The 24785-nt window shown below is 37.5% G+C and overlaps 2 protein-coding genes across 4 annotated transcripts; one reads left to right on the top strand and one right to left on the bottom strand.

Annotated features, from left to right (window-relative positions):
- Window positions 1–4159: 4159 nt before the first annotated feature.
- On the top strand, window positions 4160–14124 carry LOC127434123 (uncharacterized). 2 transcript variants are annotated; one of them, XM_051686636.1, is made up of 3 exons: window positions 4160–4421; window positions 9274–9926; window positions 12103–14124. In XM_051686636.1, exons 2-3 carry the CDS (start codon window positions 9317–9319, stop codon window positions 12162–12164), a joined length of 672 nt encoding a protein of 223 aa, XP_051542596.1. In that variant the 5' UTR covers window positions 4160–4421; window positions 9274–9316; the 3' UTR covers window positions 12165–14124. The 2 variants fall into 2 exon arrangements, with proteins under 2 accessions (XP_051542596.1, XP_051542587.1); XM_051686627.1 differs by having other exon boundaries at window positions 4162–4421; window positions 9315–9926.
- A 35-nt stretch (window positions 14125–14159) lies between these two features.
- On the bottom strand, window positions 14160–24318 carry LOC127434144 (transmembrane protein 272-like). Of its 2 annotated transcripts, none has more exons than XM_051686672.1 (5): window positions 24083–24238; window positions 21288–21371; window positions 19451–19501; window positions 19155–19361; window positions 14160–14776 (listed from the first exon to the last, which is right to left on the bottom strand). In XM_051686672.1, exons 1-5 carry the CDS (start codon window positions 24099–24101, stop codon window positions 14565–14567), a joined length of 573 nt encoding a protein of 190 aa, XP_051542632.1. In that variant the 5' UTR covers window positions 24102–24238; the 3' UTR covers window positions 14160–14564. The 2 variants fall into 2 exon arrangements, with proteins under 2 accessions (XP_051542632.1, XP_051542641.1); XM_051686681.1 differs by having other exon boundaries at window positions 14166–14776; window positions 24173–24318.
- Window positions 24319–24785: the final 467 nt, after the last annotated feature.

Genomic DNA, 24785 nt, shown 5'->3' with positions numbered 1-24785 from the left:
AGCCCGGATCAGTCTGATTCTTAAAAAGGACAAAGATCCAAGTGAGTGTAAAAGTTACCATCCAATCTCCCTGATCCAGTTAGATGTAAAAATGTTGTCCAAAATTCTGGTGAATCGATTAAGTAAAGTTATGACATCACTTATACATATAGATCAGGTGGGGTTTATTCGAGGCCATAGCTCTTCTGATAATATTAGGTGTCTCATCAATATCATGTGGTCAGTAGCGAATGATCAATCTCCGGTCGCTGCCATCTCACTTGACGCCAAAAAGGCGTTTGATATGGTAGAATGGGATTATCTTTTTAAGGTTTTGGAAAGGTATGGGTTCGGGAGTACATTTATTGGTTGGATTAAATTACTTTATAGACACCCTGTAGCAGCGGTGCAGACAAATGGGTTAATTTCAGATTATTTTACTCTGGATAGGGGCACCCGGCAGGGTTGCCCTCTTTCCCCATTATTGTTCTGTCTTGCCCTGGAACCATTTGCAGCCACGATAAGAAAGGAGGATGATTTTCCAGGGGTGACGGCGGGAGGTGTGGCGCATAAGCTTCTGCTTTACGCATATTATATTTTATTATTCGTCTCCGACCCTACTAGATCTATGCCTTGCCTCCACAGAATTATTAACTCCTTTTATAAATTCTCAGGATACAAAGTCAGTTGGTCTAAATCCAAAGCTTTGGCTTTGACAGCGTACTGTCCAGTAACGGTCTTCCAGCCGGGTGCCTTCCAGTGGCCCAAAACGGAAATTAAGTATTTGGGAATTTTATTCCCAGCAAATTTGTCTGATTTAGTCAGAGTTAATTTTGATCCCTTAATAAAAAGGTTTTCGAATGATGTGGACAGGTGGGCTTCATTACACTTATCGATGATTGGGAAGGTTAATGTTATTAAAATGAATTGTATTCCAAAATTCAACTACCTGCTTACTTACAACCACAAACTAATGGTTCTTCCAGAAGCGCATTTGTGAGGTCAGACACTGATGTTGGACGAGAAGGCCTGGCTCGCAGTCTTCGCTCTAATTCATCCCAAAGGTGCTCTATCGGGTTGAGGTCAGGACTCTGTGCAGGCCATTCAAGTTCTTCCACACCAAACTCGCTCATCCATGTCTTTATGGACCTTGCTTTGTGCACTGGTGCGCAGTCATGTTGGAACAGGAAGGGGCCATCCCCAAACTGTTCCCACAAAGTTGGGAGCATGGAATTGTCCAAAATCTCTTGGTATGCTGAAGCATTCAGAGTTCCTTTCACTGGAACTAAGGGGCCAAGCCCAGCTCCTGAAAAACAACCCCACACCATAATCCCCCCTCCACCAAACTTCACAGTTGGCACAATGCAGTCAGACAAGTACCGTTCTCCTGGCAACCGCCAAACCCAGACTCGTCCATCAGATTGCCAGATGGAGAAGCGTGATTCGTCACTCCAGAGAACACGTCTCCACCGCTCTAGAGTCCAGTGGCGGCGTGCTTTACACCACTGCATCTGACGCTTTGCATTGCACTTGGTGATGTATGGCTTGGATGCAGCTGCTCGGCCATGGAAACCCATTCCATGAAGCTCTCTACGCACTGTTCTTGAGCTAATCTGAAGGCCACATGAACTTTGGAGGTCTGTAGCGATTGACTCTGCAGAAAGTTGGCGACCTCTGCGCACTATGCGCCTCAGCATCCGCTGACCCTGCTCTGTCATTTTACGTGGCCTACCACTTCGTGGCTGAGTTGCTGTCATTCCCAATCGCTTCCACTTTGTTATAATACCACTGACAGTTGTCTGTGGAATATTTAGTAGCGAGGAAATTTCACGACTGGACTTGTTGCACAGGTGGCATCCTATCACAGTACCACGCTGGAATTCACTGAGCTCCTGAGTGCGGCCCATTCTTTCACAAATGTTTGTAGAAGCAGTCTGCATGCCTAGGTGTTTCATTTTATACACCTGTGGCCATGGAAGTGATTGGAACACCTGAATTAAATTATTTGGATGGGTGAGCGAATACTTTTGGCAATATAGTGTATATATATATATATATATATATATATATATATATATATATATATATATATATATATATGTTGTTTTATTTTTTGTGTTAATTTATGAATCAATAAATATGTTAATAACAAAAAAAAAAAAAAAAAAAAAAAACTGTACATTAGGCCTACAATAAAATACAAGAGATTAGAGTAAACATGATAAATTCCCCAATTTGTTTTGAACTCCATTATTCAGCATGCAACCATGCTGAAATTGTCAAATTGAAAAAAAAATAAATAAATAAATAAAAAAAATCCTGTCCCACTTAGGTCAGATGTTATTTTTAAGTAGCAGCAGAGGAAATCAGCATATTGTCATGGTAATGAAAGTCATAAGACTAATTTCTGGTATTTTAAGCAACTTTCTGAATCCACCCCAGGGGATGTTTGTTGACCCTTTGGAGGAACCATTTATTTACTTTTACCTTATTTAGCCATTCGTTTTGTGGCGTCACAAACTATGTCATATGACAGTGAAGTCATCTCTAAGGGCCAGAGTCCTGGCTGACTGAGTCAGTGTAGGCACACATTGACCAGTCATCATAACTCAATGAGAAATGAGTAAGTCATCAAAAGGTCTAAGAGAGCAGACTTGAAAACCATGTTATTTTACTGGGACTTTCCCAGAAGCATGAGTTTGACTGCAGTATATGTAAAGACTGTAAGATTATTAGTGACTGTTTGTTTGATTATAGTATTGTAGGCCTAAAAATGTAATGTGATAATATTAGATTTAGGGGTTACTGGTTCTGCTAAAAAAAACTACTGTAGGTTAGTTAACAATCGACAGTGGTTCTCAACCTTTTTGAGAACATTTTAGTTTAGTTATATAATGACATTAGATCTAAATACCAGTTGTTTTTGGTATGTGATGATTTGAAGCCCTCCAAAAATATTCCTAGTATTTTTTTCCTAGTATTACTTCAAGGAATAGTTCAATGTCATATGTCTTTATTCGCTTTCCAGCTTTCTTTTTTTCATAATATTCATTACACAGAGCTATATGGCATCAGAAGATTTGGAGTACAGCATACAAGTTGTATGGACTACTTTTATAGCACTTTTATTATGCTTTTTTAGTCCTTTCTTTGCTGAAAAAATATGATTTTGTGGTGAAGTAAATATAGCGGAAAAGATTAAGTACTTTCTACATTTAATACGTTAGTTTAAGCATGAACTTAAAAATCTTAAGTAAATTCTACATTCAAACGTAAAAATTAATGCTCTAGCTTCTAAGTAAATATTATTTATGATTGTTTGTTATCTTTCAAACCTTGTCATAATTATTAGCTAATTTAAGTAAATTTCACTGGTAAATAAAATAAGTAACTTTTATTTAACTTTTTGGGGCTGGTGTTCCCTCCATGCACTGGACTTGAATAATTGACGAGTCTGCATGGTTTCACTGTTTGCAAGTTATATACACCGTTTTTATTGTTAGTTTTGTTGTTACATTTGGTAACATCTTGTTTTGTGCAGTCCGAAATCAATTTTCTACTCAAATTACCCGTTCATGTTCAAAAACTGACTTGTTGATTGTCACGGTCATCACTCTTTCGGCACCAAGTGTTGAGGTCTGCGTGCACATCTTGTGTCTTTCACTAGTAATGCATGATGATGTTGTCTCATAGACTACATGGCACACATTGAGCTTCCCTGTGGGAGACTTATATGCCATGTGCTATATGATTAAACACACTGTAGGTTTGTATAGGAAAGTTCACAACATAAAATGTTCTAATCATATGTTCATTTAATTTTGACAAAGTTTATGTAAGTACCACGTATACAGTTTATTGTGGACTGTATAAAGCATTCTTTATAATTCTTCAAATTTCCATCCCCATAAAAGAAAGTCATACAGGCTTGAAACTTTAAGTAGAGTAAATGATGATATTGCTTGGAGGAGATCCTCACAGGAACAGAAAATGTGAGGAAATGAAGCCTTCTTTTCCCTTTATCTATCACATTATGTTAAATATCCCTTTCTTTTCTCTCTCTCTCACCACATTTGGTCAGTGTTTAGGTTTACTATATTCCTTGTTCAGATGAAGCTTTTTTAAAGCACGCCCACCTCACCTCAGCTCCCCGTGGATCCGCCCCATCCTGTACAAAGACCCTCTTACACACATGTGCTGGTCAAACTGAATCTCCGCAGTCGAGCTGAGAAACTCTCAAGCTATCATATGGGGGAAATGCTTTGTTTAGGCACTGCAGACCACATGCTCATGGCTGCTAACTTTTAATCGTGTTTCGTTTCAGTAAAAGGGTGAAGATTCAACGCTTTATTCATATTAACAAACCACCTATTCATCCGTGGTTAAAATCCAGCGGTGGAAAATAAAACACAGCGGCGTCTATTTAACCAAACATCTCCGCGGTAAGTGTTTCATGTTATTTCAAGTAGTCTGTTCACTTACAGCGGCTTCTATGCTGATGAATTCGACATGTCGTGAATATCTACTATTTACTAATTATTGATTATTTTGCTATTATACTTCTGAATGTAGGTTAAATCTGAATAATTGTAGACTTTGGTGCAGTAAATGTATTTTTTATTTTTATTGACAGAATCTTAAATTGTGAGTTAGATTCTTAGACTAGATCAGGGTCTGTCTGTCCTCAAGTGTAAACACAGTGACGCAGGAGCGCAGCAGAAACGCGCTGATAAGCGCCGCTGCGACGAGGTGCATTTTTTAAACCCCGAGTTTGTCTGCATTCCTAACCACAGACTGCCTTATACGGGTCCGTCAAAAGAAACCTGCATGTGGTTAAATAGGGCAGTTTTCCAAACAGACTTCACTATTTATTTATTAAAATATTTCAGCATCCAGAATGCACAAATTTATGTTATAACAATGCTAGAATTCCATAATTTAATGAGTAATTAATTTAATAAAATGTTGTTCTATGACTGAACAATTCAGCCTTATATGTGATTTATAAATAATATGTTGGCTCTTCTTGTTATATATATATATATATATATATATAATATTATTATTATTATTATTATTATTTACAATATTAACCAGCACCTTTCAGATTCAGTTTTTCCATATACAGCAAAACCCAAAAGGGGGTAATGATATGTTGGAATTTAAGAATTTCTTAGTATTTAGTATGCCCCCCTTTTGCTTTAATGTCTTAAAGTTTGTGGAAAACCTGCTGATGTTTTTCCAGCATGATTTGAGATGGTTCCACTGAGTATCTTTTATGCTTCATTTAATTATTGACCTAGAAATAATGCAAAATCTTAATTATTTATTTCTTTTTTAATGTCATAAATTTGGTTTAAAAGTTGTCAAAATCCTAAGACTATTTTTTTTCTTTCCCCAGGTTTAAATGAAAAAATAATATGATTACTAAAAAATCCCAGAATTTCAATGTGGTCTCAGACTATTGGGCCCCGCTATATATTTCTGTTCATCAGTTGGCCATTTGATTTATCGCAAGAGGCAATACTGCAATTGTCTGTGCAATGACAGAATGATTCACAACTCATATAAGGGCAAGCTCATTGTCAAGTTTTGGAAGTCAATTGAAAAGAATTAGTGTTTCCTGTGAGAATACAATACAAACTTCACCATTCTTTGTTTTCTCTTCCCTTTCCCATGTATTTGCCATGGAGAGCGTGAACATTTTTCCAACAGAGAAAGTCAAAGTCACAGGGAAAGCATACACTGTGGTCTTTATAGAGGTTGCAAAGTTTGGCCTGTAACTATATAAAGTTACATCTAACAGTGCAAACCTCATATATTCAGTACAATCCTGTAGGTTATTATGTGAAGTAAATAATCAACACTGAAATGCATGGTTTGTCTGGTATATAGTAGACACATACTCTACAGTATTGTATGTATACGTCAGTATTATATCAAAAGTAGAATGATGATTTATACTGTCAAAAAAGCTCCAAATTGGACAAAAGGAACCATAAAAAGCACCATGAATGCATTATATGACTCATGCTCTCTATTCCAAGTCTTCTAAAGCCATATGATAGCTGTTTGTGAGTGCAGATATTGAAGTTGCTAAATATAATGGATTATAAACTGAAATGCATGTAAAATCTAGAACAAGACTTTAGTCTTTTAGAAGCCAATTTTAGTATATCTAAATAAAACATGCTTTTACTACATCCTTTACCCTCAAAGATATATAACCATTGACATTTTTAAGGAAATCATTTACACAACTATATTTTGCAAAGCAAGTACACATACACTTGTGCTTTTCATCATGCCCCACATATTTATTTGACAGTCTATAATGGCAAATATGACAACATGATGATTTATTCCTCTCCTCCCACTTCCCTAACCTGCATTGCAATGGAACACATTTAGCTTCAGTGCTGGGAAATCTTTTCTTGTTTCCCAGTTAAGAGTGTGACCATATTTTAACCCACACTTTATATTAATATCTGTCTGTGTTTTTGATGCACAGAACACTCAGCACACCCTCAAGCAAACACTCATACTGTATGTTTACATTAGGACAAGATGAGTGTGCTTATCTTTGTCTTGCACATGATCTTCATGAATGCACATGACTACTTTACAATGTTAAATGGATAGTTGGCCCAAAAATGAAAATTCTGTCATCATTTAATCTCATATTGTTTCAAACCCATATTACTTTCTTTCTTCCATAGAACACCAAAGGTGTATTGTTGAAGAATGTCACGGCCACTCTTTTTCCATTAATGAAAGGGAACTGGGGCTGCCTGGCTCCTAAATGACAAAAAGCACAATAAAACTATTTAAAAAAATGTCCGTACAAACTCATTCACTATATTCTAAGTCTTCAGTAGCCATGCAATAGCTTTGTGTTAAGAACAGACTGAAATTTAAGTCAGTATTCACTGAAAATCATTTGGCATTGATGCACCATTAATCCATCGATTTTGTCGCCATTTTCAGAGCTGATTCTTTCAGAGCTTCTACTTTCATTTTAAGGAAAATTGTGGCCATGATATTCATCAAAAAATCTCCTTTTGTGCTCCATGGAAGAAAACGTCATACAGGTTTTGAACAACATGTGAGTGACTAAATGATGATAAATGTTTAAATTTTGTTAAATTTTAACAATATCATTATCATCGTGATTAAAACTTTACTAATCATGTGAGAGAGACCCAGCATGTCCACAATGAAAGAGTAAATCATGCAGGTTCAGATTCAGTCTTTCTCATGCCTCATATGTGGGTCTGACCGCACTGAGAAATGACTCTCTCAAAGTTTGTGCTTATTTAGACGACCTTCTTCTTCAATATTGAAATGTTGCACATGATATGAGTACATAAGTAAATCAGCAAAAATACTGATACAGGGACTTAAAGTATTGATACAATATTGTAAGAAAAATATTGCAATATATTAATATAAGTTTGTATAATGCGTTCTTAATGTGAGTAAATGCGAGCCTGGACTTTTGAACATTACGTGACCATGGCAAAACATTTTTTGCAAAAAAGTTTGCCTGCAGTTGCTCAGTGAAATGTCCAGCAGGGGGCGCCAAAAGCAAGTGAAATGAAATGGTGTCGGAATTTGATGAGGTTTTTAAGGTGAAGATTGGAGATTTTAATGAGTAAAACGTACCTCCCTAACATAAAATTCTAACCTAAACCTAACCAATAGTGATCTAAAATCATTAATGTCTACAAACACAAAATGAGAAACGAAAAGCACATTTTCTGAAGCAGCCATGTCATCTCGTGTCGCTTCTATGACATTCTCGTCTCACGTGTCAGGCTGCCTGCTCTTACACTCTATCAGGTGAGCTCCTGCGCAAGCTAATCACATTGGAATATGTGTGTAAATGTAGGTCTTTAATACAGCATTAAAATGCATGGTTTTTCAAATTATGCTTTAAAGTGTTTCGATATCATAACATAGCAGTGTGTGAGTAACAGTGTGAAAATAAGTGTTTATAAAGTCATAATTAGCCATTGTATTCGTGATTTGTGAGAAAGTGAATAAAACGCACAGTTTATGTAGAGCCTCTAGTGCTCATTTCACCAGCGCGAAACATACAATTCCGTATGTAAAAGTCAGTTTTCAAAAATGTAATTATAGTAACTTTAATTCTATGAGACTAGGTACAGTTTAAGACATTCATCACAGGAACAGGAACACATTTGTGTTTAAGTGCATGCACATCCATTGCTTCTCACTCTGACCTTCTCTCACTGTACACACCCATTGTTTAGAGCAGCAGAAGTATTTGGGGTGGAACGCGGCAGTTACTTCCTGAGATTGAGTCCACAGCTCGCTAGCCAAAGCACCATCACAGAGCTGATGAAAGAATGGGCTAAGAAAAGAGAAAGGATGGAACACTGTACATTGTGTTCCGGACGTGTATTAATAATCAGTCACGTTGCTTTTCGGAACTTGCGGGCGCAGAATTCTGCAGAATTTGAACACCCATCATTCACAAAGTTCTGCCCCCACCCCCCCACCCACCACCACCACCACCACCACCTCCAACCCTGCCATGTTCCTTTCCTTAAGGTGACATTTTTTATTTCTGCGTCACGACTGGCACCAAATAGAATGGCAAAAAAAATAAAAAATTCAAATGACAAAAAGCACGTTTACATGCACACCAATAACTTAGACAATGCAAGAAAACCTTTGGATGAGGTTTGAAATAATCGAGTTATTCACTGCTTTTGACGTCAGAACGTGAAGAGGTATGTGCACAACATGTGAGTACATTGGATAAGCCGGTAAAAATGCAGGTAAAGGTGTTTGTATGCAACACAAAATCAGCAAAACTGGCAAAAATCGTGCCGATCGGTTTATTCTTAAGCGGTTTATGACCTTAGACTGATAAAGGAAAGCCTTTTAATGTGTTTACATAACCACACTCGTGGTCAGCTTATTAAGCATTATCAGGTTGGGATGCACAAACAGATTAATGTTTCAACATAAATGTAGCCACAAAGCTACAGAGTTTACACTTTCAAAAGAAAATCAACCTACAAATGGCTTACTTATAGTTGCCTCTGTGAATTTCTGCAGCTTTTCCCTTAAAATCAGGGCAGAAAATGCAAAAAAGCCTGCAGATTTCATTGGTGCCTGCTTATTACACTCTCTAAGGGTTCACATAGAAAGTCTCACGGGCAAACTATAACAGAGTTTGCACTATTGCGTACTGCGATTGGCCAATTGTTACGAGATATGAAATTTCAACATTTCTGTGTTTGTAATGTGAGAATGCCACAGTGACTTCTTTTTCCTGTGGCCTTTTGGTCTCTCTTTCACAGACATGTCTCAGGGCAGCTCATTCCAGCTCATGCAGACTTTGAGGAAGTCTCCAGCTGTTTTCCGCCGCCGTTTCCGCCAGGACCGCACCCAGACCCTCTCGCACGGCGACCCGCTCTTCAAGGTGCACTACATTGGTACAGAAAAGATCTACTCCCTGGATGTAGAACAGGCTGAGGAGGCCATAGGCCGGTTGCTGGAGAAGTCGCCAGATTCAGCTGCTCTAGGCAAACTGGGCAAGGAACATGCTCTTGTTGTTCGACCTCGCTATGTAGAAGTCAAGGAGATCAGCACAGGCAGACAACTCACAAAGACATACCTAAAGGACATTGCCTATTGCGCAGCTGACGCAACTAGGCCCAATCTCTTCCTCTATATCTGTAAGCAGCGAGGCCAACAGCTTCAGTGCCGAGTGTTCTGGTGTAGTAGGCCAGACCGGGCTAAAGACATGACTGTCTGTTTAGCTAAATCCTTTCAGAGAGCTCTGAATGACTTGCAAGAGGAGGAGAGCAATCACGCTACAAGAGAAGAAAGCAAGATGGATGGAAAGCCAGTTGCAGCCATGGAACAAGGAAAAAGCTGCACGCTACCAGCAGACCTGAGAAAAAATGAGGGTAGGTCATGCCCAGTTGGTGGTCTGACTGCAGGGGGGCTATTGAGGGGACAGGGCAGCGCTGACGTAAGGGAAAGCGGTTGCCCTGACTTATTTTTCCCAACCTCAGAAAAACCTGGGAATAAAGGATTTTTAGGATTTTTACAGTTAAAGGAATAGTTCACCCAAAAATGAACATTCTGTCATAACATGTTAATTGAAACATCGTTCAAATCCATTTGACTTTATTCTGCAGAACACAAAAGACGGTGTTTTTATGGGTGTTCTCCTCACTAATTTCCATAAAATAGCAGTTGAAGTGAGCATTCGACTCACTTTAAAACTTATAAAAGCCCCCAAGTGCCAAAAAAGTAGTCCATGCAACTTGTGCGTCATATTCCAAGTCTTCTGACGGCATACAATCACTTTGTATGATGAATAGACTACAATTCAAGTCGTTATTCACTCTCAAATCCTTGATCAGCTCACATTAAACCTCACTGGTTCTTATTTGTCTTGTGACCAAACATCATGACACAAGAACCAATGAGGTTTGATGTTATTGACGTGTTGCCATATTGGATTGTTAACACTTTACAGTAAGGTTCCATTTGTTAACAGCATGTGTTAACATGAACTAACAAAAAAAATATACGTTTACAGCATTTATTAATCTTGGCTATTGTTAATTTCAACATATACTAATGCATTTTTAAAATCAAAAGTGTTTTTTATATATATATATTAGTTAATACACTATGAACTAACACGAACAAACAATTGTATTTTTGTAAACTAACATTAAGATTAATAAATGCTGAAAAAATATTGTTAACTGTTTGTTCATGATACCTATTGCATTAACTAATGTTAATGAATGGAACCTTATTGTAAAGTGTTACCAATTGTATTGTTCTCTGTATACAGGAGTTGATCAATGATTTGAGAGTTAATAACGACTTTATTTTGGTCTGTTTATCATACAAGGTAATCCAATGACTTCAGAAGACTTGGAATATGATGCAAGTCACATGGGCTACTTTTATGATACTTTTCCTTAAAGTAATTAACTTTAAACTGCTATTCTGTTGTATCTGCGATCAGAACATCCTTCAAAATATCGGCATTTGTGGTCCGCAGAAGAAAGTCATATGGTTTGGTGAATAAATGATAACAACATTTAAATTTTTGGGTGAACTATCCCTTTAAAACAAAGATAAGATTTAATTAATAAAAAATATTTCATATTCTTTTTTTTGGGGGGGGGGATTTTTTCCCCTTTTTCTCCCAATTTGGAATGCCCAATTCCCAATGCGCTCTAAGTCCTCGTGGTGGCGTAGCGATTCGCCTCAGTCCGGGTGGCGGAGGACGAATCCCAGTTGCCTCCGCGTCTGAGACAGTCAACCCACGCATCTTATCACGTGGCTTGTTGAGCGCGTTGCCACGGAGACATAGCACGTGTGGAGGCTTCACACCATCCACCGCGGCAACCACGCTCAATTCACCATGCGCCCCACCGAGAACAAACCACATTATAGCGACCACAAGGAGGTTACCCCATGTGACTCTACACTCCCTAGCAACCGGGCCAATTTGGTTACTTAGGAGACCTGGCTGGAGTCACTCAGCACGCCCTGGGATTCGAACTAGCGAACTCCAGGGGTGGTAGCCAGCGTATTTTACCACTGAGCTACCCAGGCCCCTAATATTTCATATTCTTAACTATTTCTAGGACAGGAATCAAATAGAAGCACATTTTTGACCCTGACCAAGTTAACTTCTTTGTACAAAAGGTCAGATTTCTTTGCTTCCATGGAAGCACACAACATGCTCTTTGGAACGTTCTTAAATCATGCTGGATAACATGATCAGAAGGTTTTGCGCAAACTTGTGGAGTCCATGCCAGCATGCGGCTTTCATTGGGGGGGGGCATACCAAAACCTTGTAAACTCTCAAATTCATATAAAAAAAATATATTTTTAAAAACAACGTTTGATACAAATGTTTATGCTTGATCAAATCATTTGTATGAAAGTGTATTACATTTGAAAAATAAAAGACAGAAGCATTTTCACTGGTGGACCCTACAGCATTTCTGTTTCATCTCTAGACTTCTCGAATATGGGAATTTAACTCTTGCACGAACTGTAGCTAGAAAATAAGTGAAAGAAAAATAATGTGATATTTTTGGTTTGTAGGTCGGTGGCGAAGACGGAGCCCCCTGAGAGAGTTGATGAGGAGAACCAGTATCAGCAACTGAAACACCACTGCAATCCTTGAGACTTTCTGAAAGTCTTTGTGAAACTGTCAGTGCTGATATTTTTGTCATCTTTGGGCAGATTTTATAAAACCAGTTTTAATGAAAACTGGACAGACATTGATCAAACAGCCCATTTTTGCCTGTATATGTATAAGAGCATATAACTGTGAGAATATGGATAGATGGTCTGAAGTCTGACAGCAACTCTCGGTTCAGTCGGCTATGGGTTGGTACACTGAGACAGTGTTACATTGGAATGTTGCCAGTGTTTGGAATGCAATCAGAGTGTTTGCTGTACCTAGAATCTGTTGCATAAAGAGCACAATATTACAACATGAGTTTTCCAAGATTCTATAATATTGCAATATATTTGGTCAAAGTGTTCTCTTTGTACATTAATTGTTAGGCCTCCAAGCACTTATTATACAGTAGGTAAATAGTAAAAAGTAGATATAACAAGTTAATTTACAAATTCATTGATCAGAGTTGTCCGTCTTGGACATTTGAAATCAGCATTTAGTTTACCTGTTCCTAAAATGTAACAATTTGGCCAAAATCATATATTTTGCAGTGTCTCTATATAACAGTTGTACTCTAGTAAAAAAGACTGTATTCCTGTTGCTCAACTGGTGAAGCATGGCGCCTGCAACGCTAGGTTCATCGGTTCGATTCCCAGGGAACACACACAAAAAAAAGTCGCTTTGGATAAAAGTGTCTGCCAAATGCAGAAATGTAAATGTAACAAGTTATTGGCCAATCGCTCTTAAGGACTTCCTCATTTTACCTGCAGTTCATTGAAATTCCTTAGTCTGTTACATCAGACATACAGACTTATTACAATCAGGATGTTACTCTGCTGGTCTTAAGCAATAACCCTAAAGAGAAAAACTTTTTGAAGAAGTGAAATTAATTTAGTAAGAGAGAACCGTGTGAAAGGATGCACTCTGCAATGACTCCTGTTAAATATATATCCACTACTCAGTTTTATTATTGAGAGTTAACATGATTTTATTACTAAATCAATGGATTAAACATTTAGGATAAATTACTTATTAAACTTATTGATGCAAAGATACAAGATATATATACTGTTTTGCAAAGCACTAAATTCATACCACTAATCTACAAAGTCCTTTTTTTCTACTTACTACTAGAGATACAGCATGTATGTTTCTCTTATTCAGCACACTTAAAATAAAAATGCCAATAAAACAAAAAAGTTAAAGGAATATTTCAGGATAAGTTAACTTGAGAAGCATCTGTGGCATTCTGTTAATACATAACTTTTGTTTCTTTGTAAGAAAAATAGGAGAAATGTACAGTTGGACATAAAACATAATGCACTTACAATGGAAGCCTACAAGGCAAGTACACTGAAGGTTTAAAAGCAGAAATGTAGAAATGAAAAGCTCTGAATAGTCTTCAAGTAAGGGATTCCACAGTCATGGAAATGCCAGAAATATTCAGAAATTATAAAATTGTGATTCCCAGGCATGTAAATAAATCAAATCATGTCATGGAAATTTCAATATGAATAAATATAATTATTCAAGTTATGCTCAGCTCTAAAATATTGCATTGGCAAGAAATTGGGCTTTGAGAGTGCAATCTCTATAAAATGATTTCTAATAATCCTTATCCTGTCATCAAGAGCAACTGGAAAGGTCACAGAAATGCATTTGCAAACACTTTTCTAGATTATAAAAATTGACGAAATAACTTTTATGTTACTGACTTTTTCTATTGGAATCCCAACGTTCCTATTTTGCGCTGTTTGCATTAAAGCAACAAAAATATGGAAAATAAACTACAATTTATTTTGTGTATACATGCGAGGGATAATGCACAGGGGTTCTGATCACCATCTGCGTTTATTTTGCGATAACAACTGGCTGACTGTACATTATCCTGTTATTGTGCTGCTACTTACCAATAAATAAATAAATGGCCATGAAATATTGTTTTGAGTTGGAATTATTTTATTATGTGTCAAGAAAGAAACCACGGAATATCATGAGAGACAGGAAACTAGCATGGATATGTATGAAATCGGTTGCCTAGTATAACATTGAATAATACAGTTTAGAGGTGATTATACCCACACACAAAAAAAGAACAAACTGAATGCTGGGTAAGATGATCTTTTGTATTAATTTATTAATCTCTTTTTCTTTATTGAGCATTTCACAATATTCTTAAGTGCAAAATCCAACACAGGCTACCATGCAATTTATTCAGACAGCAAATTCACTCGTCTTCAGAAAAACTCCCAATCTCTGCCAATGGCCTCTTATCAATAGTGCAAAAGTTCAGCAAAAATTAGTAGGCCTCAAACTGCTAAGTGCACAGAAGAATAAACTATACTAACATCAGTGTTGGTTTGACTGTTGGTCCTTTCAATCACACATCATCATCCACATTTCTACTTAATCCCAGACTTCCAAACAAACACATGCAGAATAACATACAGCAACCTCCTATGAAGATGATGCCCAGCAAAATATAGACCAGTGTGGTGGTCCAGAAAGCAAACAGATACAGCGTTTTATTGCAATACTGGTCTGTGTCAGGTTTGTAAGAAGGCTGGTAAATGGAGTAGATCCATACGTTACCTGTAGTGAGAGAGAGAGAGAGAGAGAGCGCGAGAGAGAGAGAGAGAGAGGAGCACACAGTTTAAGGGTGCTATAAAACCTAATTAAAGAAATATACATGGGTCAGTCAAGTGATGCTCATTTTTTGGCCGGATCTATAATGTTATTCAAAAATGTAAACACAACAATTACTTGAATACACCTCAAATACAGTGCTGTTAAAAAGTATTTGCCCCCTTCCTGATTTCTTCTATTTTTGTGTACTTTTCATACTAAACTGTTTTAGAGCTTCAAACAAGATATAACATAAAAGGCAATCTGAGTAAACACAAAATACAGTTTTCAAATATATATTTTTTATTGAAGCAAAAGAAAGTTATCCAACACCTATATCACCCATGTGAAAAACTAACTGCCCCCTTAAACTTAACAGCTGGTTGTGCTACCTTTAACAGCAACAACTGCAACCAAACGCTTCTGATAACTGGAGATCAGTCTTTCACAATGCTGTGGTGGAATTTTGGCCCACTCTTTTTTGCAGAACTGCTTTAGCTCAGCCACATTGGAGGGTTGAGCATGAACTGCCCTTTTAAGGTCCTGCCACAGCATCTCAATCGTGTTCAAGTCAGGACTTATGAGCCATTCAGAGGTGGATTTACTCCTATGCTTTGGATCATTGTCTTGCTGCACAATCCAGTTGCGCTTGAGCTTCAACTCACGGACTGATGACCGGACGTTCTCATTTAGGATTTTCTGGTAGAGAGCAGAATTCATGTTTCTCTCAATTATTGCAAGTTGCCCTGCAGCAGCAAAGCATCCCCACCCCATCACACTACCACCACCATGCTTGACCGTAGGTATGATGTTCTTGTGGAATTCTGTGTTTGATTTACGCCAGATGTAACGGGACCCCTGTCTTCCAAACAGTTCCACTTTGGACTCATCAGTCCACAGAACATTCTCCCAAAAGGTTTGTGGATCATCAAGGTGTGTTTTGGCCAAATTCAGACGAGCCTTAATGTTCTTCTGGGTTAGCAGTGGTTTTTGCCTCGCCACTCTTCCATGGATGGTATTTTTGGCCAGTGTCTTTCTGATAGTGGAGTCATGAACAGTGACCTTTATTGTTCCTTGGATGTTGTCCTTGACTTTTTTTTGTGACTTCCTGGATGAGTCGTTGCTGTGCTCTTGGAGGAATTTTGGAAGGTCGGCCACTTCTGGGAAGGTTCACTACTGTGCCAAGTTTTCTCCATTTGGAGATAGTGACTCTCACTGTGGTTCTCTGGAGTCCCAGAGCCTTTGAAATAGCTTTGTAACCCTTTCCAGACTGATGTATTTCAATCACCTTTTTCCTCAACATTTCTGGAATTTCTTTCGACCTTGGCATAATGTGCTACTGGGTGAGACCTTTTAGCCAACTTCATGCTGCTGAAAAAGTTCTGTTTAGGTGTTGATTTGATTGAACAGGGCTAGTAGTAATCAGGTCTGGGCGTGTCTAATCCAGCTGAATCCCATTATGAATGCAGTTTCATAGATTTGGGGATTTAGTAACTAAGGGGCAAATACTTTTTCCACACAGGCCCAGTGGGTATTGGATAACTTCTGTCAATAAATAACATGATCATTTAAAAACATTTTTTTGTGTTTACTCTGATTGCCTTTGTTTTTTGTTAGATTTTGTTTGAATGTTTGAAACAATTTAGTATGAGATATACACAAAAACAGAAGAAATCTGGATGGGGCAAATACTTATTCACAACACTTTGATATTTCAAAGTCATTTTGATATTTTTTATGTGGCTTAAAGTAAAAAATGTCTCAGTGGTGTAACAATCCAATGATAGTAAAAAAAAGAAGAAGAAGAAAAAAGTCTCATTACAAGCTGAAATTCTTGGAAAATAGAAATGTTGACATCATTAGTTTGGGATATTTTGTTATCTATTTCTTTAAAGGAACAGTTTACCCAAAAATTATCTCATCATTCTCTTATGACATCCCAGATGTGTATTACTTTCTTTCCTTAGCTGAACTTAATTGAAGATTTATAGAAGAATTTCTCAGCTCTTTTGGTCCATACAATGCAAGTGAATTGTGCTAAAATTTTGAAGCTCCAAAAAGCGCATAAAGGCAGGATAAAATCAATGTCTTCAGAAGTGATGAAATAGGTGTGGGTGAGAAACAGATCATGTTTACATTCTTCTTGTGTTAATCAACAAAAACATTCTTCATGCATATCTGGGCATGAAGAATTTCAAACAAAAAAAAGATATAAATATTGATCTCTTTCTCACCCACTTCTATCATATCACTTCTGAAGACATGGATTAAAACACCAGAGTCATATGGATTACTTTTATGATGCCTTTATGTGCTTTTTGAGTGTCAAAATTTTGGCACCCATTCACTTGCATTGTCTGGACCTACAGAGCTGAGATATTCTTCTAAAAAAACTTAATTTGTGTTCTGCAGATGAGAGAAAGTCATACACATCAGGGATGGCATGAGGGTGAGTAAATGAGAGAATTGTCATTTTTGGGTGAACTATTCCTTTAATAGATATTTCTAAATTGTAAATAAATTTTGTTTTCAAATATTAATATTAAAAAAACCTTTGTCCACCAAATCAAAGTCAGGTGGTGTAACCAACAAATACCCTTTTAGCCCCTTATGACTGTGATTTTTTTTTTTTTTTTTTTTTAGATATTTTGACATTTTTATGAAAAGCCACATTTTGTTCAGGTCAAAAGGAGTAACCCTGAGAAAAAGTCTTAATATCCATGACAAAAAAAATGCATGATATTTGTAAAAAGTATATTTTTTTTTTTTTCTTGAAAAAATGTTTGTAAACTTTTTTTGAAATTAGTAATTAAGTTGCGTACACTCAAGTGTATTCAAGGAGCAAGGAAAGTATTTTAATTTATGGTAACATCACTTGACATTTTTAAAGTCAAATAATAGTTTTTTTGTAGAAAAAATTAAAAACGTTTTTTAAAAATGTACAAAATCAACATGGATCTTACGAGCTTGACATGCCTTTTAAACAAGATTTTATAATGATTTCTCATTTTCATCCTCTTGGACAACCTTATTTGTTCACGACCCATATTTTACGTTGAAATAATAATAATACTAAAAATATATATACAAAAATATAAAAATAATATTTAGAAATGGGAAATTTCTTTCAGTTAAAATTAGTTGTTACAAAGCTTTCAAAGTACACCATTTGTATGTTTTGCTTTTTATGATTTGTCTCTATAAAGTAGAGAAAATTTTGCGCTCAAACAAAACTTCTGTTACTTCAGGTGCGTGGAGACAAAAACAAACATATATATATATATATATAATAGTATTGTGCAAAAGTCTAAGATGCAGAAGATGTTTCACAAAAGCATTTGTCTTAAGATGGTTATTTATATCTTAAGCTTTAATGTGTCAATAGGAAATATAAATGTTAGACTCCCAAACATTACTTTTGCAAATAGAAAAGATTAGAATAAAAGAACAGGGAGCCCTGCAACAGATGTCATGGCCCCCACAAAACCCCCCACTGAACATTGAGTCAGTCTGAGATTACATGATAGAGACAGAAGCAATTGAGACAGCCAAAATAAATAGAAGAACTGTGATGAATTCTCCAAGAAGCTTGGAACATCCTGTCTGCCAACAACCAAGAAAAACTGTGTCCAGGTGTACCTCGGAGAACTGGTGTTGTTTTAAAGGCAAAGGTGGCCACACCAAATATTGATTTAGCTTTTTTTATGTTTACTGGACTTTGTATGACATTAAGTGATAAATGAAAACTATTTATGGCATTATTTTTGAACACTATGCAACATTTTTCACAAGTGCCTAAAGCTTTTGCACAGTACTGTATGTATGTATATATATATATATATATATATATATATATATATATATATATATATATATATATATACACAAATTACAGAAGTTGCTGTCCGCACAATGAATGACAGTCAGACTGAAAAAAAGCCTTTTTTTCCCCTTGCAGTGTGCAGACAGCAACTTCTGTGACTTTTGAACCATACATTACAACCACACTTTTGCAACTGCAGTTGCTAAATACATTTTTTAAAACCAATTCCTAAAAATTGTCCAACTAATCATTTTAATTACTCACCAAAGACAATTTTACAAAAAATTTGGCAAGTGTTAACAATGCAAACTGAAAAATGGAAAAGAGCTGCTCAGACATTATGCAAACATCTCCTTTTGTAGGGTGTAATAGGGTGTTGTGAACAACCTAAAGGGTGAGTAAATGATGGCAGAGTTTGATTTTGAACCCTGTACCAGTCCGAACCTTGAGCTGTAATACACCTACATCATTTGAAAGCTGATAACACATTATACCATTATTGCTCACACTCTGATATCTTACCAGTGATGAACCAGCAGAAAAGGAAGAGCGACACCAGTGAGTTCCAGGCCGTGCAGAGACTGCTCAGAGGAGTTTGAGTGCCCTCCTCTGGCTCCTGAGTGCATGGCAGGCAAGACAACAGGCCCAGCAACAGTGCAAACGCACCTGACACCAGCAGATAGATGGGGATATAGGGCTGCTTTGGACAGTCGTGCAGATATATTGCACCTGTGAAGGAGGAGAAGCATTATATTCATATCTGGGTTTGTTTATTTGCCCAAAGTAAACTGATGTTTACAAAAATCTGGACCGCTTACCAATCGATACCTGAGCGATGGGCAAGGCGATCACAATTAGTTTGGAGATTACTGTGAAACATTGGTTAGAGGCAGAGAAAATGAAAGCAGATTATTTCCTGTGTATTTCTCACAGCATGTCCTAACTGAACTAAACATACAAACCACCTTTAATATGGTTTAGAATTATCTCATAAGCCCTAGGGCATACATTTACCCATGATGTACCCAGATACATGGATTGTTTGCCATGATTACAACAGCCTTGCTTTCTTATTCAATGTGAATTTAATTTGCAGTGTGTAGTCCAGTGGATTTCAACTGGTTTTGCTTCAGAACTGGACATTTTAAATTGGACATCAGGAGTCAACCCAACAAAGCACCAAACGTCACCCATAATTAATGTAAACTGGGTTGTATTGTCTTTTACCCTGCACAGTTTGTGGTTTTGGTTTTCAAGGATGATGTCATGTCGCCTAACCTGTCTATCATGGTATTTGCCTAACTTGTAAAAATACTGTTGAGTTTGATTACAGCCTTTAACATCAATAACAAAAGATAAGGTTAAGTGTTATCTCCTCCCTTTCAAACATTTTAAAAGAATGGTCATTTGCATTTTATTTTTTTAATTAAGCATTGTTTTCCCCTGCTTTCCACAACGCTATCAGAACAGACCTGCAACCCACTTTTGGGTCGCAACCTACCAGTTTGAGAACCACTATTGTATGCAATGTGTAGGCCTTACAACTTACAAATCACTACTTGTGTTACCCGAGTCTTACCTACATGGATAAGACTTGAGACGTATTTGGATTTAACTCGAACTTTTGTTTTATAAATCACGGCATGAAAGCTGTTATATCTCAGATTAAAGGGCCATGAAACCCCAAAAACACATTTTTTTAATGTTGTTAACAGATATGTACATTTTGCACATCTTTTAAAACAATGCTAGCACTCACTGTGTTTATTGTTGAGGGGGAAGTGGTTATTTTTTCGTTTTACTGAGCCATTAAAAACGAATGTTGAAGCAACGTCACAAAAATTAGGTACATGTGTAAACTCATAACAGCTGTTCCGGGCAGGCGCAAGACTTCAGCACCAATCCTGAAACAGACATGAGAGCGGACTTTTACACTAAACACCGTGATTAGATAGAATCATTGAAATCACACATCAGAAGTGTGATTTTATCACCCTAGAGTCATGTTAACACGTGTCATACTTAAGTATTGTGGAATAGTCACATCTTTTGAAAAACTGTGTGTATTTAATGTTTTGTATATTGGACCTGTTTACTTTCATTGATGTGCCTTACTGGAAGCTATTTTTTTCTTTAGAAAAGGGGATATTTTAAATTATTTTCTGTGGTGACGTTATGCCACAAATGCCGTCAATACAGTTTAACTTGTATTAAACCTGAAACACTCCTTGTAAGAATAAAAGTCTATGAATTCATGTAGTCTTAAAGCAGTGCTGGTTTTGATGTTTGCTTTGAGTGCTGTTCTCACTTCATTCTCAAACGTTTGAGCAAAACATACAAATCTTTTTGCAGATTTTCAAACTGTTCATTCTTCTTCCTGTTCACACTTTTGTCACATGACTGATATACAGCAAAGTGCCTCAAAACTCTTTTGTTTTCAAAATGTGATGTTCAGCCATCTCTGTTGTGACTGTGTTTTGGAACACAGTTCCCGTCCTCTCCTCCCTTCCCAGCTCCATAACCGTGCATGACACTTTAACATCAGATTAATATAGTTCTAGACTGTCAAAGCATTTAAACTATTAATATAACAATCTATAAAAGATGTAGTAGACCACTTTTACACTCTTGAAGCAAAAAAGTAATTGTGAGTACTTAGAACAGGTGTGCTGAGTTTGGGTGGTCTGCGAATATTCTGCAGTAAACTCCGGTCTTCCATCCTCTTTTTTTCACTCTGACCTGAGAGAGAGAGAGACAGAGAGAGCAACAGTATGGTATAATTTTTAAAACATAAATTAAACTGAAGCTCAAATTCACTGGTGTTACATCATTCAAACGGTTCTCACTTACAAAAAGTATTGTGGCAATACCATGGTAAACCAAAACATCATTGTAATATCATGGTACATCTTTTGCTATAAGCCTTTTAATGAGAAACCCCTCACAATTGACTGATACCCAGAGGGAACATTTTAAAAGAAGTGTTCATCATCTCCATTGACCAAGAGAAAGAAACCACAATCAGAATTATCCAGACTCTTAAACACTGTTCACATAGAAACACACCCCTATCTCAATGACATTCAAAATGCCAGCATGACTGAAGAACACAAAGGTGTGCAAAGAGTGCACAGTAGTTTGCATACAGCTTAAAGCCTGCCAGGACCTGTTACACAGGCTGTCAGTAAGATCAAATAGGAAGTGCCTAAAAAGAAAGAAAGGAAGAAAGAAAAAAGAAAGAAAGATTAAATGAAAGAAAGAAAGAAAGAAAGGGAAGGGAGGGAGGGAGGGAAGGAGATGAAGTGGTGCTTCTCATTTCCTCGCTCCTCTGTCCTCTGTGACCTGGAAACCGATCCAAGTCTGCCATTATAAAGGATGTATGGAGGCGAGGACTGAGGATGGAGGAAGTTTACTGAGGATGCTTGAGGGAGGAAGCACAAGAGCATCCTATGTAGAAGACATTTTGGTTGAAGCACCTGATGCACGCATCAATTCTCCTCCCCCTTCACATCTGACACAACAGTTTTAATTCGTATTTCACCTTTGCATAAAACATAATTGTCACATTCTTAACAGTGCATTTCAAATTATTATGTTTTATATTATGAAAAAAAAAAAAAAAAAAACGCTGCACAGAGATGGCACTCTAAAGTGACACGTTGAGAGAGCAGGACATTATATTTTACAAATCCGTCTAGCTTCAATTCCTCCATCTTAGTTTCATTTTCTTGCATCCTTTCACATTTCCTAAAAGGGAGGAGCTAGGAAGCACAATTTTAGAAATGAGAAGCACCCGAGGAAGGGAGGGAGGTAAAGCAAGCAAGGAAGGAAGAGAGTGAAGGACAAGAAGTGAGGTAAAAAGGAAAAGAAGAGAGGTGGGAAGAAAGGAAGGGAGAAAGCAAGGAAAGAAGGGAGGGAGGAAAGGAGGGAGAAAGGAAGGATGAAAGAAGGAAGAAGGGAAGGGAGAAAGCAAGGAAAGAAGGGAGGGAGGAAAGGAGGGAGAAAGGATGAAAGAAGGAAGGGAGAAAGCAAGAAAAGAAGGGAGGGAGGAAAGGAGGGAGAAAGGAAGGATGAAAGAAGGAAGAAGGAAAGGGAGAAAGCAAGGAAAGAAGGGAGGGAGGAAAGGAGGGAGAAAGGAAGGATGAAAGAAGGAAGAAGGGAAGGGAGAAAGCAAGGAAAGAAGGGAGGGAGGAAAGGAGGGAGAAAGGAAGGATGAAAGAAGGAAGAAGGGAAGGGAGAAAGCAAGGAAAGAAGGGAGGGAGGAAAGGAGGGAGAAAGGAAGGATGAAAGAAGGGAGAAAGCAAGAAAAGAAGGGAGGGAGGAAAGGAGGGAGAAAGGAAGGATGAAAGAAGGAAGAAGGGAAGGGAGAAAGCAAGGAAAGAAGGGAGGGAGGAAAGGAAGGATGAAAGAAGGAAGAAGGGAAGGGAGAAAGCAGGGAGAGAAGGAAGTGAGAAAGCAAGTTAGGGAGGAAGGAAGAGAGGAAGGAAAATAAGGGAGGAAGGAAAATAAGGGAGGTAGGATGGAAGGAAAGGAGGAAGAAAGGAAGGAAAGGAGGAAGAAAGCAAGCAAGAAAGGAAGGAAAGAAGGAAAAGAAGGGAGGTAGGAAGGAAGAAAAGGAGGAAGAAAGCAAGCAAGAAAGGAAGGAAAGAAGGAAGAGAGGGAAGAAGGAAAAGAAGGGAGGTAGGAAGGAAGAAATGACGGGAGAAAGCAAGGAAGGGAGGAAGGAAGAGAGGGAAGGAAGGAAGAGAAGGGAGGTAGAAAGCAAGGAAATAAAAAAGCAAGGGAGGAAAGAAAGAAAGAAAGAAGGAAAAGAGGGAAGAAGGAAAAGGGAAGTAGGAAGGAAGAAATTACAGGAGAAAGCAAGGAAGGGAGGAAGGAAGAAAGGGAAGGAAGGAAGAGAAGGGAGGTAGAAAGCAAGGAAATAAAAAGCAAGGGAGGAAAGAGAGAAAGAAAGAAGGAAAAGAGGGAAGAAGGAAAAGAAGGGAGGAAGGAAGGAAGGAAGGAAGGAAGAAATGACGGGAGAAAGCAAGGAAATAAAAAAGCAAGGGAGGGAGGAAAGAAAGAAAGAAAAAGGAGGACGGAAGGGGTGAATTAATAAAGAAAGAAATGAATGAATGAATGAAAGAAAGAAAATCGAGTCTTGTCCTGCCTTTGTCCTTACAAACAAACTAAAGGTCATCAAATCTGAGTCTGATTAATCAGTCACGAGTCAACATTGTGCAGTAAGATCTCTAGAACTTCCCAAAAGTCAGCACACAAAAACAAATAGCGTAAATAATAAACAACAACATCACAAACTATTGAAGAGCTAATTTTGTACGGGAAAGAGCACGTGCGTTTCTGAAACTCTGATTGTATTTGGAGACATATGTGAACGCGTTATAAGCAATTTCACGTACATAACCGATTTTTTCGTGTATTGTAACAACATAGTGATTTCAAATCCACACCTTCTCTAATTTCTCTCATCCCGAAGCAGTTCCAACAGTGTAGTATGGCAGAAAACAACAGCAATCCTAAACGAGGCTCAAATAACTTACCGAAGCTAGAAAGACTCCCTATTCGATGAGCGTTCTTATAATTCAGCTAGATGCGAACATACGGAAACTCTGGCCTGGCAAACATCTACATTGACCCGCCTGCATTGACCGTGTCCGACCGGGGGAGGGCTCGTGCAGTTTGCGTTCATGTGACATCTCTTCTGAAGGGACAGAAACTTCCTGAGTCCATAGAATGCATACTGACTGGTTACAAACAGTGCATTTAGGCTTTTCGTCAAAAAAAAAAAAAAAAAAAAAAATTGTATTTATTGTTACATTTGTGGTTTAAATACTTACAATCAGTGTCCCCTTGATTGAATTTTTTTAGGGTAATTTTTTTGAACCTGTATGAGGGCATAATGTATCTATTCATTTAAAACATAGACTGTGTGACATCCGTTTATTAATAATTCTATTAAAAATTCTCAATATTGAGAAAGATTACCTTCTACCTTGTTTTAGAATCAGCATTCATTTATGCTTTAATCCTTAAAATGTTTACCTTTGACTATAATAGAATATTACAAACTATATCAGACCTTACTAATAAAACAAACCCCACTATGGTTTCTATGTCAGAACTGACAAACTTTCATAAGGCAACCACAAAATG

This window comes from Myxocyprinus asiaticus, chromosome 4 (genome assembly GCF_019703515.2).
Source record: "Myxocyprinus asiaticus isolate MX2 ecotype Aquarium Trade chromosome 4, UBuf_Myxa_2, whole genome shotgun sequence".
Classification (NCBI taxonomy): Eukaryota; Metazoa; Chordata; class Actinopteri; order Cypriniformes; family Catostomidae; genus Myxocyprinus; species Myxocyprinus asiaticus.
The sequence above is the reverse complement of the archived record's forward strand: the minus strand, read 5'-3'. Positions and strand labels throughout refer to the sequence as shown.